At 42.1% G+C, this 15,222-nt stretch overlaps 1 protein-coding gene across 1 annotated transcript in view; it reads right to left on the reverse strand.

Annotated features, from left to right (window-relative positions):
* Positions 1–15,222, reverse strand: part of LOC135232859 (FH1/FH2 domain-containing protein 3-like) — a 236,060-nt gene that overhangs the window by 136,803 nt on the left and 84,035 nt on the right. The window contains exon 3 of the mRNA XM_064294596.1: positions 12,330–12,394. Coding sequence (XP_064150666.1) covers positions 12,330–12,394 — 65 coding nt within the window. The remainder of the gene's footprint in view (positions 1–12,329; positions 12,395–15,222) is intronic.

The following is a 15,222-nucleotide window of genomic DNA, read 5'->3' on the forward strand; positions in this document are numbered from 1 at the left end:
CAAGCATAATGTCCTTCTCCAGGAACTGGTCCCTCCTGATAAAATGGCCAAAGTACGTCAGCCTAAGTCCTGCCATCCTTGCTTCTAAGGAACATTCTGACTGTACTTCTTCTAAGACAGATTTATTACTTATTCTGAAAGTCCATAGTATATTCCATATTCTTCGCCAACACCATAATTCAAAGGCATCAATTCTTCTTTGGTCTTCCTTATTCATTGTCCAGCTTTAGCATGCATATGAGGCAACCGAAAATAGCATTGCTTGAGTCAGGCACATCTTAGTCCTCAAAGCAACATCTATGCTTTTCAACACTTAAAAGAGGTCTTTTGCAGCAGATTTGCCCAATGCGATACGTCACTTGATTTCTTGACAGCTGTTTCCATGGGCGTTGATTGTGGATCTAAGTAAAATGAAATCCTTGACAACTTCAATCTTTTCTCCATTTATCATGATGTTGCCTATTGGTCCAGTTGCGAGAATTTTTGTTTTCTTTATATTGAGGTATAATTCATACTAAAGGCTGTAGTTTTGATCTTCATCAGCAAGTGCTTCAGGTCCCCTTTGCTGAAAAGCGAGCAAGGTTGTGCCATCTGCATACTGCATATTGCTAATGAATCTCCCTCCGCTCCTGATGCCATGTTCTTCTAAATAATCGAGCTTCTTGGATTATTTGCTCATCGTACAGATTGAATAAGTCCAGTGAAAGCATACAACCCTGATCCATACCTTTCCTGATTTTTAACCACACAATACCCCCTTATTCTGTTGGAACGACTGCCTCTTGGTCTACACACAGGTTCCACCTGAGCACAATTAAGTGAGTTGGAATTCCCATTCTTTGTAATGTTACCCATAATTTCGTAGGATCCAGACTGTAGAATGCCAATAAAACACAGGTAAAAATCTTCCTGGTATTCTCTGCTTTCTACCAGCAATGATACACCCTAAAACAAACACCCTATAGACCTAAAAATAAAGACACAAACAGACATATGCACACCTATGTTCATTGCTGCTTTATTCACAATAGTAAATAAATGGAAACAATTGAAGTGTCCATCAATGGATGAACGGATTAGCAAACTGGTACACACATACAGTAGAATACTACGCAACCATAAAGAACAATGACGAGACCATGAAACATGGATGTACCTGGAGGACATAATGCTAAGTGAAATAAGCATATAAGGACAAATATTATATGATCCCTCTTTTATAAGAAGACAAGAATAGATAAATATAGAGAGACCAATGTTCACTGGTGGTTACCAGGAAGAGGAGGGGGAGGGGAAAGTATAGTTTATACAGTAGAGACTAGTTATTTTTGGTGATGGGAAAAATGGCACCAATTGTCAATGTAGTGCATACAGCACAACCAAATAATGAGCATCTGAGCACTTATGGATGGATGTAGGCAAACTGGTATACAGGTAGGTAAACACAGGTGAGAACAGATGAAAGTAACCATACCCATTGCCATCGAGTTGATTCCGACTCATAGAGACCCCATAGGTCAGAGTAGAACTGCCCCACAGAGTTTCCAAGGAGCACCTGGTGGACTCGAACTGCCAACCTTTTGATTAGCAGCTGTAGCTCTTAACCACTACGCCACCAGGGTTTCCAAAAGTATCTATATGTATGTGTAAATACAAATACATGGTGCAGGAACACGTAGTCATTGAAGACACAAATACGGATACTTCTCAGACATAACCAAATACCTTCCAACTTTGCTTTTCTGAGTTTGAAGGCTCAGGACCGTAGTCACATGGTACAACTCAGTCAACTGGTATAACCAAACTCACAAAAATCATAACCTGCATCCTAGTGAAGTGAGTAGTCTGTGGGGTCTTAAAAGTTTGTGAGCAGCCATCTAAGACAAAACTATGAGCCTCAGCTCACCAGGAATAGAGCAGTGAGAAGGTAACAAAAAGCACAGAGAAGAAACAAGTCTACCCGAGCTACAACCTCATCCACCCTAAGACCAGAAGAACTAGATGGTACCCAGCTACCATCACTGACTGGTCTGACTGGGGCCACAATAGTTGGTCCCGGACAGAATGGGAGAAAAAGATGGAGAACTCAAATTCATTTATTTAAAAAGCCAGACAAACTGGAGCAACAGAGAACAGAGGACCCCTAAGATTATCGCCCTGAACCAAAAAAAACCAAACCCAACACCATCGAGTCTATTCCAACTCAAAGTGACCCCATAGGACAGAGTAGAACTGCCCCACAGAGTTTCCATGGAGTGCCTGGTGGATTTAACTGCTGACCTTTTGGTTCGCAGCTGAAGCTCTAAACCACTACACCACCAGAGTTTCCTGAGACACTCTTCAAACCTAAAAGCGAGCCTATTCCAAGATCACCCTTTAGCAAAATAGCATAGTGGCACACAAAATAAAGGATATTACCCATATAGCAAAATAGCATAGTGGCACACAAAATAAAGGATATCACCCATAAGATCGGCGCCCTACTTAAAAACCATCGGTATGAGACCAAAAGGTCAACAATTTCTCAAAAGCAAAGATGAGAAGATAAGGGGGCAGGGAAACTAGAGTACTGGAAAGAACAAACAGAACACAATTAAAGAGAATGTTGACACTGAGACGCTGTGATAAATTAACTAACATCGCTGAATAATTTGCATGAAAATTGTCAAATGAGAACCTAATGTGTAAACTTTCACCAAAAACTCAGTATTACTTAAATAAAAACCAACTGAGAATTAAAAAAAAAAATCTTAAACTACTGTTGATTTTAACAGTTTCTATAATCAATGTCAACTCCCCTAGTAGAGTTTACATTAAAGGTCCTGCAGTTAGTATTTCTAGGTATGTTTGCCAAAAATACTTTTTCATGCAGCCTTGTGGAGCTGATTTCAGAAATGCTATTTTAGTCAATAAATAAATGCATAAAATAATATTTTATTTTGTTCTCTCCCCTAGACCCCCCCAAAAAGAGAGACAGAAAAGCAGCAGGTCAACGCAAGAAACACTGGTCAGGGAGTCAGGAGATCTAGGGTCAGCCTCCATCCCTCCACTTCCAGTCGCATGACCTCGCCTTCCTCTGGCCTCCTGTGGCATGAGTGTCTGCCCTGTCCACACAACAGACGGTTTGTGAGGGTCAGTGAAACCGTGGGTGTGAAGGGGCCAAACTGCAAATGTAAGTCACTCTGAGAACTGGGTTCATGTTACTTTAAAAAAAAAAAAAAATGGTAGAGGCAAACAATAGGCATTTCTTTGTTAGTTTTCAGCAGAGTTCCTTTCAAACTAACAATCTTTGCAGCATTTTACAACTTCTGAAATACTTTTACAAACAACATCTAATTTTAAGATGGGTTATTAAATTGACCATTGAATCTAAAGCATGGACTTTGCAAAAGGCTAAGAAATAACTTGAGTATCTACTGTCTGGAGTCAACGCAGTATACCTGGTCGTCCAAAAGTTTTTCTAAATACCTGTGAGGCAGTGCCTCTTCCTGCCCACACATGCCACAATCCAGTTGCTAGAACTATAGATAAATCACATCGCCTCTGTGTACAATTAACAACAGTATTCATTTTCTTTTTTTCAACAATGCTAAGAAGATAATCAAATGTTTTAAATTTTCTCCTTTGCGATTCTATTGCTGTTACTCTAGTATATGAACTTGAAACCCCAGCTCTTATAAGAAATTCTCCAAATGCTTTTTTTTTTCCCTCCTTTAAATTAAATCTTTAACTGACTGTATGTTTCCTGAACTATGAATGCTTTCCAGAAGTTTTTTCCCTCAAGTTAAAATACCTCCTATTAGGTATTTCCAACACAACAGAAATTGGTAAAATGCCCAAAGAACAGCCTCTGAGTCTGTTTCCTCTGAGCCTCAGCGAGACCTTGTAAAACACACTGATGGAGGCCTAACTCCTAAAGAATCTTCATTTCGCAAGACATTTGCGAGCCATCCATCCTCTTTTTCCGCTCCCATGCCCTCTGGATGTCAAATTTTCTAGTAATAAGACAAAGCATTTTGTTTCCCAACATACATTTTGATTGTTCAGCGATGGAAACAAAGTTGTTTCTTTATGAGGACAGCCATGGGTGCAGCAAGCTGGTCCCTAGAGCTCACATTATACCTGATGGGTAGGTCAGACCCGCAAGAGGGAAGCATTTGCAGCAACATTCCGGTAGGAATCATTCGAAAACAATGTGGTTTCCTTACCAAGCGTTGTTTTCTGGGTATAACTAACTAAAGTTTCACTGGATAGCAACTTTGAAGCCTAACTGCCAGCATATGATTTAAACTTACGACACCTACTATAAACCAAAACCACTGCCATTGGGTCAATTCCAACCCATAGTGACCCTATGGGACAGAGTAGAACTGCCCCATAGAGTTTCCAAGGACCACCTGGTGGATTTGAACTGCTGACCTCTTGGTTAGCAGCCACAGCACTTAACCACTACACTACCAGGGTTTCCACACCTAGGTATCCTTATATTTGTTCCTATATATGTATCCCTATTTTATACATATGTATGTATACACACACACATATACACATATACACACATACATATATATATATGAATATGACAGTGGCTGGGTGGCACAAATGGTTAGGCGCCTGACGACTAGCCAAAACATTGATGGTTCAAACCCACCCAGAGATGTCTCAGAAGACAGGCCTACCAATTTGCTTTCGAAAGGCCACGGCCTTGAAAACCCTATGGAGCACAGTTCTAGTCTGCGCACACAGGGTCTGACACAGCAGTTCAAGTGTCAGAATCAACTCAATGGTAACTAACAACAACATACGTATCCCCACCAATATGACTACATTCTCCATTATCAATTTATTTTTTGACAGCATTTCATGTTCTTTGTTAAATGACCAGGATGTGAATAGTCATTAAGACAGAGCAAAGCAAATACACTGAAAATGGTTCTAAGGCAATACTCAAATTTCAATATCCACCATCTCAAGACACTTAGAGATGAATGGTAACAAAGTCCTACAGAGGTAATAAAACCAAAACCAAACCAGTTGCCATCAAGTCGATTCCAACTCATGGCCATCCCACGTGTGTCCGAGTAGAACTGTGCTCCAAAAGGTTTTCAATGCTGATTTTTCAGAAGTAGATTGCCAGTCCTTTCTTCCATAAGGTTATGGCATTTGTGGAAAGATATGACAGAAGTGAACAGTCACCAGCATTTAACAACAAGACTCTCATGTAGTTTAACATACCTGGTAGTCTATTTTACACCCTTCCCATATCCTTTCTCCCATTCCTTTTTGGGGGGGGAGGGGAGCATCTGTCTATCACTGTTACACGATAAGGCACCTTAGAGGTAGCCACCCACACAGACTGAACAGAAACTAACAGGCTGACCTGAGAATCTCCTCCATCAGTCCAAACCCAAGGGCCTGCTAGACACATGGGCATTCTGTGGGTCTGCCACCTGGGAGCTGTGACAGGTTAATGGGAAACAGATTATGAGAGTGGGCTTATCTGATTAACCCACAGAGCTTGTATTTGCCTAGAGAACAAAACTTCAGGCAAAAACAGGTCACAGACTTGATGGGGTGTAACAGGGTGGAGGTTTAAAGGAAAAAAAAAACAGGCACTGAAAGTCTCCTGCCACAAATAGGAGATTGGGGATTTCAAATCCAAACCCAGCCCATGCCGAGGCTGCAGCCAGCTACCCAAGGGGCTCTTCAGGAAGACAGCCTTTCATGGATGGGGAGACGGGCTTCATGGTGGAGAACCTGGGCCTGGGCTTCAAGACACAGAAAATAAGAAGTGTGACCCACTGCACCCCACACTATCAGGAACGGGCATAGCTGGATACTGTGAGCCTGACCATGGAGACATCTGGGGGCAGAGCCCTATCTTTCCCCACCCCTACCCTGCCTGAGGCTGAAGTGGAGAGGCAGAACAGGAGCAGAGGAGCCTCCCGTCAGCAAGAAGTCCAGGTTCAAGGCCTGGAATCAGAGAAAGCAGAGCCAAGAGGGGAAAGAATGGCCCTGGGAAATGTGGCCGGAGAAAGCCTGTTTTCTTGATTTCTGCAGTCACATGGGTGGACGTGTAGGGTCCACCACCGAGTGGACAACAGAGGGCCTCCACAGAGCCCAGAGGGGACAGGCACACAGGCTAACCATGTCACTGCCCAGGCCTCATGTGTCTCAGCACCCACAGTGCTAACAGTACCTCACTGAGGGTCTGTTAGGCCCAGGAGTGTTGAAAAGGCATTTGGCTGTTTCCTGTAGGAAACCTCTAGTTTAGATGGAAATTCCAAATGGCTATAGAGTTGAGAGGTGGTAAGGACCACATCAGACATCTCTGGGTGGCACAAACCACCAAGCACTGGGCTGCTAACCAAAAGTTTATCAGTTCAAGTCCACCAGAGGTACCTCAGAAGAAAGGCCTGGCAATCTACAACCAAATATCAGTCATTGAAAACTCCAGGGAGCAGAGTTCTACTCTGACGCACATGGAGCCGCCAGGAGTTAGAATCCATTCCACTGGCAAGTGATTTGGTTTTGGGGTTTTTAAGGACCACATTAGAATCCGGATAACGAGCCTAAGTCAGTGCCCCTCTGCAGCCCACTACAGAGGGTGAGCATTACATCAGAATAGGCAGAGGCAGTAGGACGCAGCCTCACAAAACCAGCTGAAACTGATCAGAGAAGGAAAAGATCCTCAGAGTGAGAGGCAGGGAAATTGGTACCCTCAACCTAGACAAGATGGGCGAGAACAGAGGCACCCCATGCTCACACTCACAGGCTAAGATGAAAGGCAGAACAAAGTATGTGTTTGGGGGCCGAGGTCATGGGCCACAGCTCCGCTCCCCATCCTCTGAATACAGAAGCCCAGACCTCCCTACACTGTAGCTAGAAGGGGTTTAGGCACTCAACAGGGTCTCTACTTCACCCCAAGGCCCTGAGCGGCCACCACACAGACACACACACCACCCACCTCCATCACCACCAATGAAAGCCAGCACTGGTCCAGGACCCGTTCCCATTAGGACAGCATGTGGCCTTAGGATCCTTCTCAACACTGTGCCCTGGGGAGCCACCTTCTCTAAAACTGGCAGGCACATGAGATAAAAACCGCTTAGTCATTCTTGCACTAGAAGCGCTTCTTGAAGAAATGCACCGCATTGTTTTTCTTCATTCATTTTTATGTTTTGCATTTTTTATTGTGGTAAATATACACGTAACAAAACATTTACCATTTCAATATGCTTCACATGTACAATTATATCAACTATGTTCACTGTGTCGTTCAAACATCACCACTGCCCGTTACCAAGTTTTTCTATCACCCTTAACAGAAGCTCAGCATCCCCTAAGCACTGATGACTCCCCTTTCCCTCTCCCTCCGCCTGCCTCTTAGCCACTAATACACCTTGGGCTCTATACACTTGCCTACTTTAAATGCTTCAGGTAAGAGGTGCTATACAATATTTGTCCTTTTGTGACTGACTTATTTCACTTCGCATAACGTCGCCACCATTTTATAATTCACTCCTTACGGTAACAGTATAGTGCAGAGCACGTAGTCACACGACTTAGCTCACAAAAGGAAAATGCTTTGCAAACGATGTATCGATGCCTCGTTTTGTGGATGTTTTTGTTGCTGCAAGTTGACTGCTTTTCTGCATCAATAGCTGAAGCAGCCTTCTCCTATGCTTTTTTTTTTCTTTTTTTTTTTTTTTTTTTGCCTTCAACACTGGCCATTGTGACTCTATCCTGTGCTTTGACTTTTAATGAGCAATGAGATTAACATCAGGCAGAGTCCAGCACTTCAGCCACCTGGCCAGTGTCTGCCTCTTTGTCCTCCATCACCATCTCTACGGGCTGACCTCCGCATTTCGTACGTTATGGAAGACTGTCTCTGAAGACCCTCTGTGCCTGACTGTGCTTTCACAACTACAAGCATAAATGACACTTTGGTATCTTCAGCCAATTTTTTGCCTTTTTCTTAACCCAGTGCTGGATATTTGAAAGTGTAGGCCTTCTGGGTCCCAGAGAATTAACTGAAAGTGTTTATTTCCTTAATGGGAAGATGGAGTCTGCTCCAGAAAACTAAAATGCAGAAGTTTCAGACCAAACAAAAAGCCTCGAAAGTCAAAAACCAAACCCATTGCTGCTGAGTCGATCCCGGACTCATAGTGACCCTATAGAGCAGAGTAGAACCGTCCCACATGGTTTCCAAGGCTGTAAATCTTTACAGAAGCAGACTGCCATGGGGCCACATCTTTCTCCCAGGAAGCGGCTGGTGAGTTCAAACAACTGACCTTTTAGTCAGCAGCCAGAGTGCTTAACCACCGTGCCACCAGGGCTCCAGCCTTAAAAGTCAGCCAGTAGAAAACACATATTAACTTTAGGATCAGAATGACTTCAAACCCTATATTTTAAAGTCTAGGTCCCATTCCTTATCCCATAGTTCTTCGGCTCCCTTTCTCTTTATGATGAGATTTATCATCAGAGCCAGTTGGCCCTCTGAGCATTTTTTCTGGTGTCTGGAAATAGGATCATTTGCAGGGACCCAAAACTTTATTTTTTCTGGCTAACCTCATAAAATGCAGTGCTCTCATGCTTATTGTGGATTTTTTTTTTTCATTTATGTCTGTAAATTCATGCCCACATTATGACCGTAGACATTTTTATTTCTCTGAGGGATCCAAGTTAGATTAAGAAGGCAAGTCATGTAATGTTTTGCTACAATATGTTACCTCATGTGGTCAAATTAAAAATGTGCAAAGAAATAAAAATTACAGTGGAGATGAGCATAGAGGTAAAAAGCCTGGGGCCTTTCTCTGTACCAAAATCTCATTCCAAGCTCCTGCCAAATGCTTCAGTATTGCTGGACTATCAGAAAAGACCTGTCTCTGCTGCTTGCTGGGAGCATCAAAGCAGAGCCCCCTCGGTCTTCATTTTTCATGAGGCTTGCTCTGTTGCTAACCATGAAGGCTCCACTCCACTCTCATCCCAACAGGCGCAGGGGTTCCAAAGTTAACACTGGAGAATTCCAAAGACATGTCACCTCCAATTCGTCAACACACAGTCCTGGATTCTAAACATTCCTATACTTCATAAAAGCAGGAATGAAGGGGGGAGAATTTAGGGTGAGGAAAACATTATTTCATAGAAATTTACTTGAAAGCGTTTTAAACCCATGAGACAAAAGCTGATCCTGGGTCCTTATAGTCCAATCCTGGGGTAGGAAGGAAGGTCTTTGGGGTGTCGGATATGGTATGAGGTCTAAGATGGTGGCCATTGCATCCAACGCCTGTAATCATTCATCTGTTTCTTACATGGAGAAGATGGAAAATGATCTTGAAAGGAAACAAGGCCTTAAACAACTGATGTGAAAAAGTTTGTTTTTTCCCTTGTCATTTTCTCCTTTGTCATTTTAACTGGAGATTGTTCCAGGTTTGGTTTTTTTCCATCCCAAAGAAACCCTTTTAATATTGCCATTTGGAAAGAGTAAGAACATGTCACAATGGGGGGGGGGGTACTTCATAAATAGATGCATACATTCCATTGTATATACATAACCAAAGGATAATATTTAGTGCTATTATAATAAATCTATTCCAGATCTTGCCAATAATAGGAAATGGAATGAGAGAGTTCTCAATAAAAAGAAAAAAGTTTGCCTTCTTGGGTACTGAAGTTAATTTATAGAGTAAGCCCCTCTCATCCAACATAATCAGGCCTAAGTCAATTAACGATAAAAGCTAGTTAAAGCAGAGAAGCCTTTAAAAAAAAAAAAAAAAATGCATGCCTTAAAGCTTTAACTTACAGGTTTGGTGACCGATCACCCCAGTTTGCCTGAGATGAGGACTGTTGGTCACCAGCTTACAGCGTATAAGGAGACTGGCCTTCAGTCCACTGCAGGCCACAATCTATTTTTGAGTAAGGGTCTATTAACTGGAATTCCATGTGGACCTACTTTTATAAACCACTCCAATAACGTGGTCTGTGACTCCAATTTCAGTTTCTTTGAAATCAAGCAAGAATTGAAGACACTTGTGAAGCAACCTGAGCATAGAATCCTAGATTTTTATAATTTTCCCCCACTTTGTACAGCTGTCACAACAACTTACTTTGATAGGCATGCTTTTTTTAGTGACCAACTTTGAATCTTCATAAAATATTCAACATATTTTCAAAGAAGCAGTGACTTTTAATGCTCCTATTTAATCAGTTTATAAAATATTTCCATACTTTTCCAGTCAATTATACAATTCCAACAAATGTTAGTGGCATAAGGAGGTCTGGGAAGAAACACACTCGCTTTGTAAGCACACAGTTCAGTGACTGGGAGCAGGAAGATGTGTCCTTGTAGAGTGGGGCTGAATGGCCATCAGTGCTCAGCATGCCATGGGGCTAAGAGGTGTGTTTTACATGTATTACATGGTGGCTGCTGACTACTACCTAAATTAATGCACCAAGTCAGTAACAGCAAAGTTAGAAAAACTTCTGTACTTGAAATACTTAAGCACACACTTCAAAAGGGTGGATTTTCTCAAAAGGACACTCTCATTCGCATTTTGATCTAATCCATTTTAGTGTAAGTTTGCTTTTCACTGTCTTACTATTCCTGAGAAACACCAATTCATGCCACACATCTCCAGTGGTTACCAGTTATATCACTTTTTTCTTTTAATTGTGGTAAAAAAAAAAATTATGCACATATATACATATAAAACAAACATTTGCCATTTCAACATTTTTTGCATGTACAATTTAGTGACATTAATTACATTCATTACGTTGTGCAACCATTACCTCTATTATTTCAACCAATATTTAACTTCCACAGGATTCAGCACATGCTATGTGCCTGGATTTGATCTAGGTCCAGGATGCGGGCTGGGAGAAGCATAGTCAAAGTCACAGGTTACAGGCCTTTTCTTTAAGTAGATATGATTTACACATATGAAATAACTGGGAAGATGTGAAGCAGGTAATAAAAACATAACTGATTAAATATAATCCAGTGCCCAGTTATATTCCACAGTCACTCCATGCTACAGGCAGTTGAGGAGCAGAACGGTCAATAATGGCTGAAGGTCTGAAAAATCTTAATTCATTTCCCACAAAATTATGAACCCTTCCTGTGCCTGACCTGCCACCTGTGAGGTGTACCAGTCGGCCACCCAATCCCTCTCTAGTGAGAGTCAGACAAAGGCTGTCACTGTGAGGCACCTGCAGCCTAACCACACTTAACACCAAATGAAGTAAAATTACAGACTATCTTCCATGTCCAGCCACTCCCCTGTCCCCTGAGCCCCAACTCCAGCAGGGAAGCGGGGAGAAGGAGGAAAGGCTAGAAACAATCCTTTCTACCCCACCAACGAATACCGCGCTAGGGTTGCAGGCTGGGATGCAACAGGATGATTTGTACTCTAATTTTTATGATAAAAAAAAATGATAGCTATTCCTAATTACAGCCCTGAATCAGGGCTATGATGCATATTAAGTAATAGCAAAATGACACAGATATAAGGAACTTCCATGCACAAAGTGAATCTTATTTACTTTTTTTTTTCTCCTTTTATGATATTACAGTTTCTTTGACTGAGCCCAAAGCCAGAAGGAAACCTGGCCACAGCTTTAGAGGCTATTCACATAGAGGCTGTCTACTTAGCACAAATCATTGGTTTCACTGCCACACAACCCATGTCTATAGGCAGAGGGATCAACAGGCCCAGGAAAATCAATGGCTACAAGAATGGCCCCAGTGGGGTTCCTGAGCAGCCATGGGCAAACCACCCTGAACCACAAATATCTTTGCTCACTGAACACGTTTTTGTACTATGTGTGCCCTCTACCCCCACACAGACCCAAGGCTTCCCGTTCAATCATCTGATCACAGCCTGGAGCCTCTGCATCCACTTCTCCACAAGAAAGCTTCAGGAGCCACCAGAAGGCACGCAAGGGGCTCACTTCAAACCTTCACTTCACTTCTAGGGAGGGCTCAGAGGACATAAGCAGCCCAGCCTCCCACCCTTAGGGCTAGTGGCTGATGCTGGCACAGCTTACCTCTCCTCACCTCACATACAAAACCTCATTCAACAATCCATCTTACCTCAAGCTTTATGCACTAACCAAACAGCTAAGGAAATCAGAATGAAACCGGGCTTCAAAAATTACTGCTATAAATTGCTTCACCAGAAACTCAAACAATCTATGATGGGGTTAACCCGAGGAGACAGCATAACCGTAAATATTTTACTTTATTCCCATAAGTGGCCATTTCTCAACACGTGTTGAATCACTGAGGACAGAAGACAAACATCCCCTCTGCAGATGTCACTCACCGATGCAAGCATGGACCCTCACTGACAGCTGTGTCCTCAGGATGATGCTGTGCTTCTTGACCCTCCTAAAGGAGACAGGAGACAAAATGTGGGCATCAGAGGAGTCAGCCAAAGAGAACACCTCACTCCAATGCTGTCCATCAAGTGTTCTTCCTGAACTTGAAGGTTTTGAGATAACCACCTGAAACATGCTCCGGATAAGCAGCAATGCTAAACTGAACAGGAATCTGTCCTGGAATAACGTGATGTCACAGCGCTTTAAGAAAAATAAAACACTAAAGATTGACTTTGTTGGAATAGCACACACATTTTATTGCCAAATTCCATCAACTCATTCCATTCACAGGGTTTGCACGTAGTCATGTTTGACCATGTTGGGAAATTTTTTAATTTTGTGCCCATGAAGTGAAATCCCCGGAATGTAACAACACAAATCTGCTTATCATTGACATGGCTAATTTTACAGTTTTAGAAAACTGGAAAAGAGAACACGCTGCGGGGTAATCAGAAAGAGCCATTTTGCTGTGCATCAATTCAAGACTGGTAGGGCTTTTCTCTCTTAACTTCACTCTTATAGGAAGATAGAAGTCCACCAAATGATACTTATTATCAGAAATACCAACTTACCTCCCACCTTGTCTCACTTCTATTTCCTTCTCACTTCATTTCTCCTAAGGAAGAAAAAAGGGTGGACCTCTCCCAGTTCTACTCCAACTAGCGCTCATCTTGCTTTATGCAGAGAAGGACTAAAGCATAGAGAAGTTGATAGAAGACAGTAAATAGGAGAAAATCTGAATCCTGGCTGCCTGGGGTAACAAAACCTGGACTTTGAGATCTGGAGAGAAGGAGAAGCCCGTAAAGAAAGGCGGAAACGCAGCCAGCCAACCAACATGGCAGCAGGTAACATGCTGGGTCTATCTTTGGCTGGATTCCTCTCCCCCCTTTCTTCTGGCCTTTTGGCAGCTCTCATCTCTCGCCATCAGGGCCTCATTTATAACAGATTCTGGCAGTGCTTTCCTGCTTTCTGGTTTTGTGGTTGTGTTGGAGAAGGCGGGGCACAGATCTCACCAGGGCATACTGATGATATTCTGAGTATGAATTTACAGAAGTGACTGAAACACTTGTATTTTTTAATTCGCAAGACCAAATAAGAGGGCAAGGAGTGGTTCATATTAATTAATCATTTTTTATAGTTTTAAAAGGAGCCCTGGTGATGCAGTATTTAAACTCTCAGCTAACCAAAAGGTCAGCAGTTCAAATCTACCATCTGCTCTGCAGGAGAAAGAAGTGGCTGTTAGCTTCTATAAAGATTTATAGCCTTCGAAACCCAGTTTCCAGCTCTACTCTGTCCCATAGGGTCGCTATGAGTCAGAATCAACTCAATGGCAGTGGGTTTGATTTTCTGGTATTCTTTTAAAGGAGAATGGAAAACCAGTTGCATATCCTACAAAAGCCTAAAGTAGCCTCCATCCCAGCAGCTGCTTGTAGGTAGAGAATCTACATTCACAATCCATTCAAGTCCCGATAAGCCTCTCTTTTCTATTTTATTTTTGTTTTGTTTTACATTTGTTTTGAGGAAGGCATTAGCCTCAAAGAGTGTACAACAAACATGCAACACTTGACTCATCTTCAAAAGACAGATTCCGGAGTTCTATAACGCAAATTTCCTCAAAACTTTGCTCCTGATGAAAAACCTTTTCTCTTTCAACAATCATGATGTTGATGCACCTTCAACGCCTGGGGTCATGCCAGGAAGAAAGTTTCGATTAAGTGCACTGAACTTAATTACTGAGCAGCTTTCTTGAACAGTCTTCTGTCTGATCTGCCAAGAACGATGTTTTCGGGTGGCAGCAGCATTCAGGAGGTGTGTGTTCTCACCCTGAGCTGGACAGGGGTCAAGCCAGGAGCAGAAAATCAGTGAACCTCTCATGGTGCCAGCCCCTAACTATTAGAAACAGCAAACCCTAAATCCCCAGATCTGGAGGCTGTTCTCTAACTCACATTACCAGCCATAAGGAGTCAATGACAAATGCCAAATGAATGGTAGACAAAGTACATGGTTTAGTTGCCCAGGGCAGGAAAACACAAATGACCAGGAAAAGTCTTCAGAACACCCCAAGTTCTGGAGAATTGCAGAAACAGCCCCTCCATAGCCCCTACCATCATCTCCAAACAACTGCAAAGTTTTATTCAGAGTAAGCACTTGTTTTCCCAGAGTGCTCTAGTTCCACAGGCAGTGAGCGTGCAGGATTCCAGACACCTGTGTGAGAAGTAGGCTGGTCTTCCCAAGGAAGCCACACAGGCCTGTCATCTGCAGATTCACCTTCTCTGCACTTGTGCTCTGAGCAACTACGCAACTGGTTTGGTTAAACTGAACCCACGTGAAATTTAAGTCGGCGTAGAATCAAAAAGGAACCATATGGTAGGTGTCTTTGTATTCTGTTACATGACATATATATAATATTGGACTTCACATATTAAATTTTCTTGAATCTTTTGGTAAACTGAATTTTTCAGTAATTTAGTAAGCCTATTTTTTAATATTTTATTTATTTTGGTTGCAATACACACAACCAAATACACAGTCATTCACAATTTCTACCTGAATAGTTCAATAACACAATTATAGTGTCACCATTCTCACTACCTCTACCCATATTGTTTCATCACTATTAATTTAAGCTCTCTGCCTCTTAAAGTTCTCATCTTTGCTTTAGATTAAATGTTGTTAGATTAAGCTCAAAGAGATAATTCTTTATAAGAGCTACACTCAAGGCAGATATTCTTTATTAATTGGGCTAAACTGTTGTTTAGTTTAACGATGGATTCATGGGATAGTTTCAGTTCAAGATTTAAAGATTATTTCTAGACATTTGTTTTGGGAGTTCCCAGT

Source organism: Loxodonta africana, chromosome 11 (assembly GCF_030014295.1).
Source record: "Loxodonta africana isolate mLoxAfr1 chromosome 11, mLoxAfr1.hap2, whole genome shotgun sequence".
Classification (NCBI taxonomy): Eukaryota; Metazoa; Chordata; class Mammalia; order Proboscidea; family Elephantidae; genus Loxodonta; species Loxodonta africana.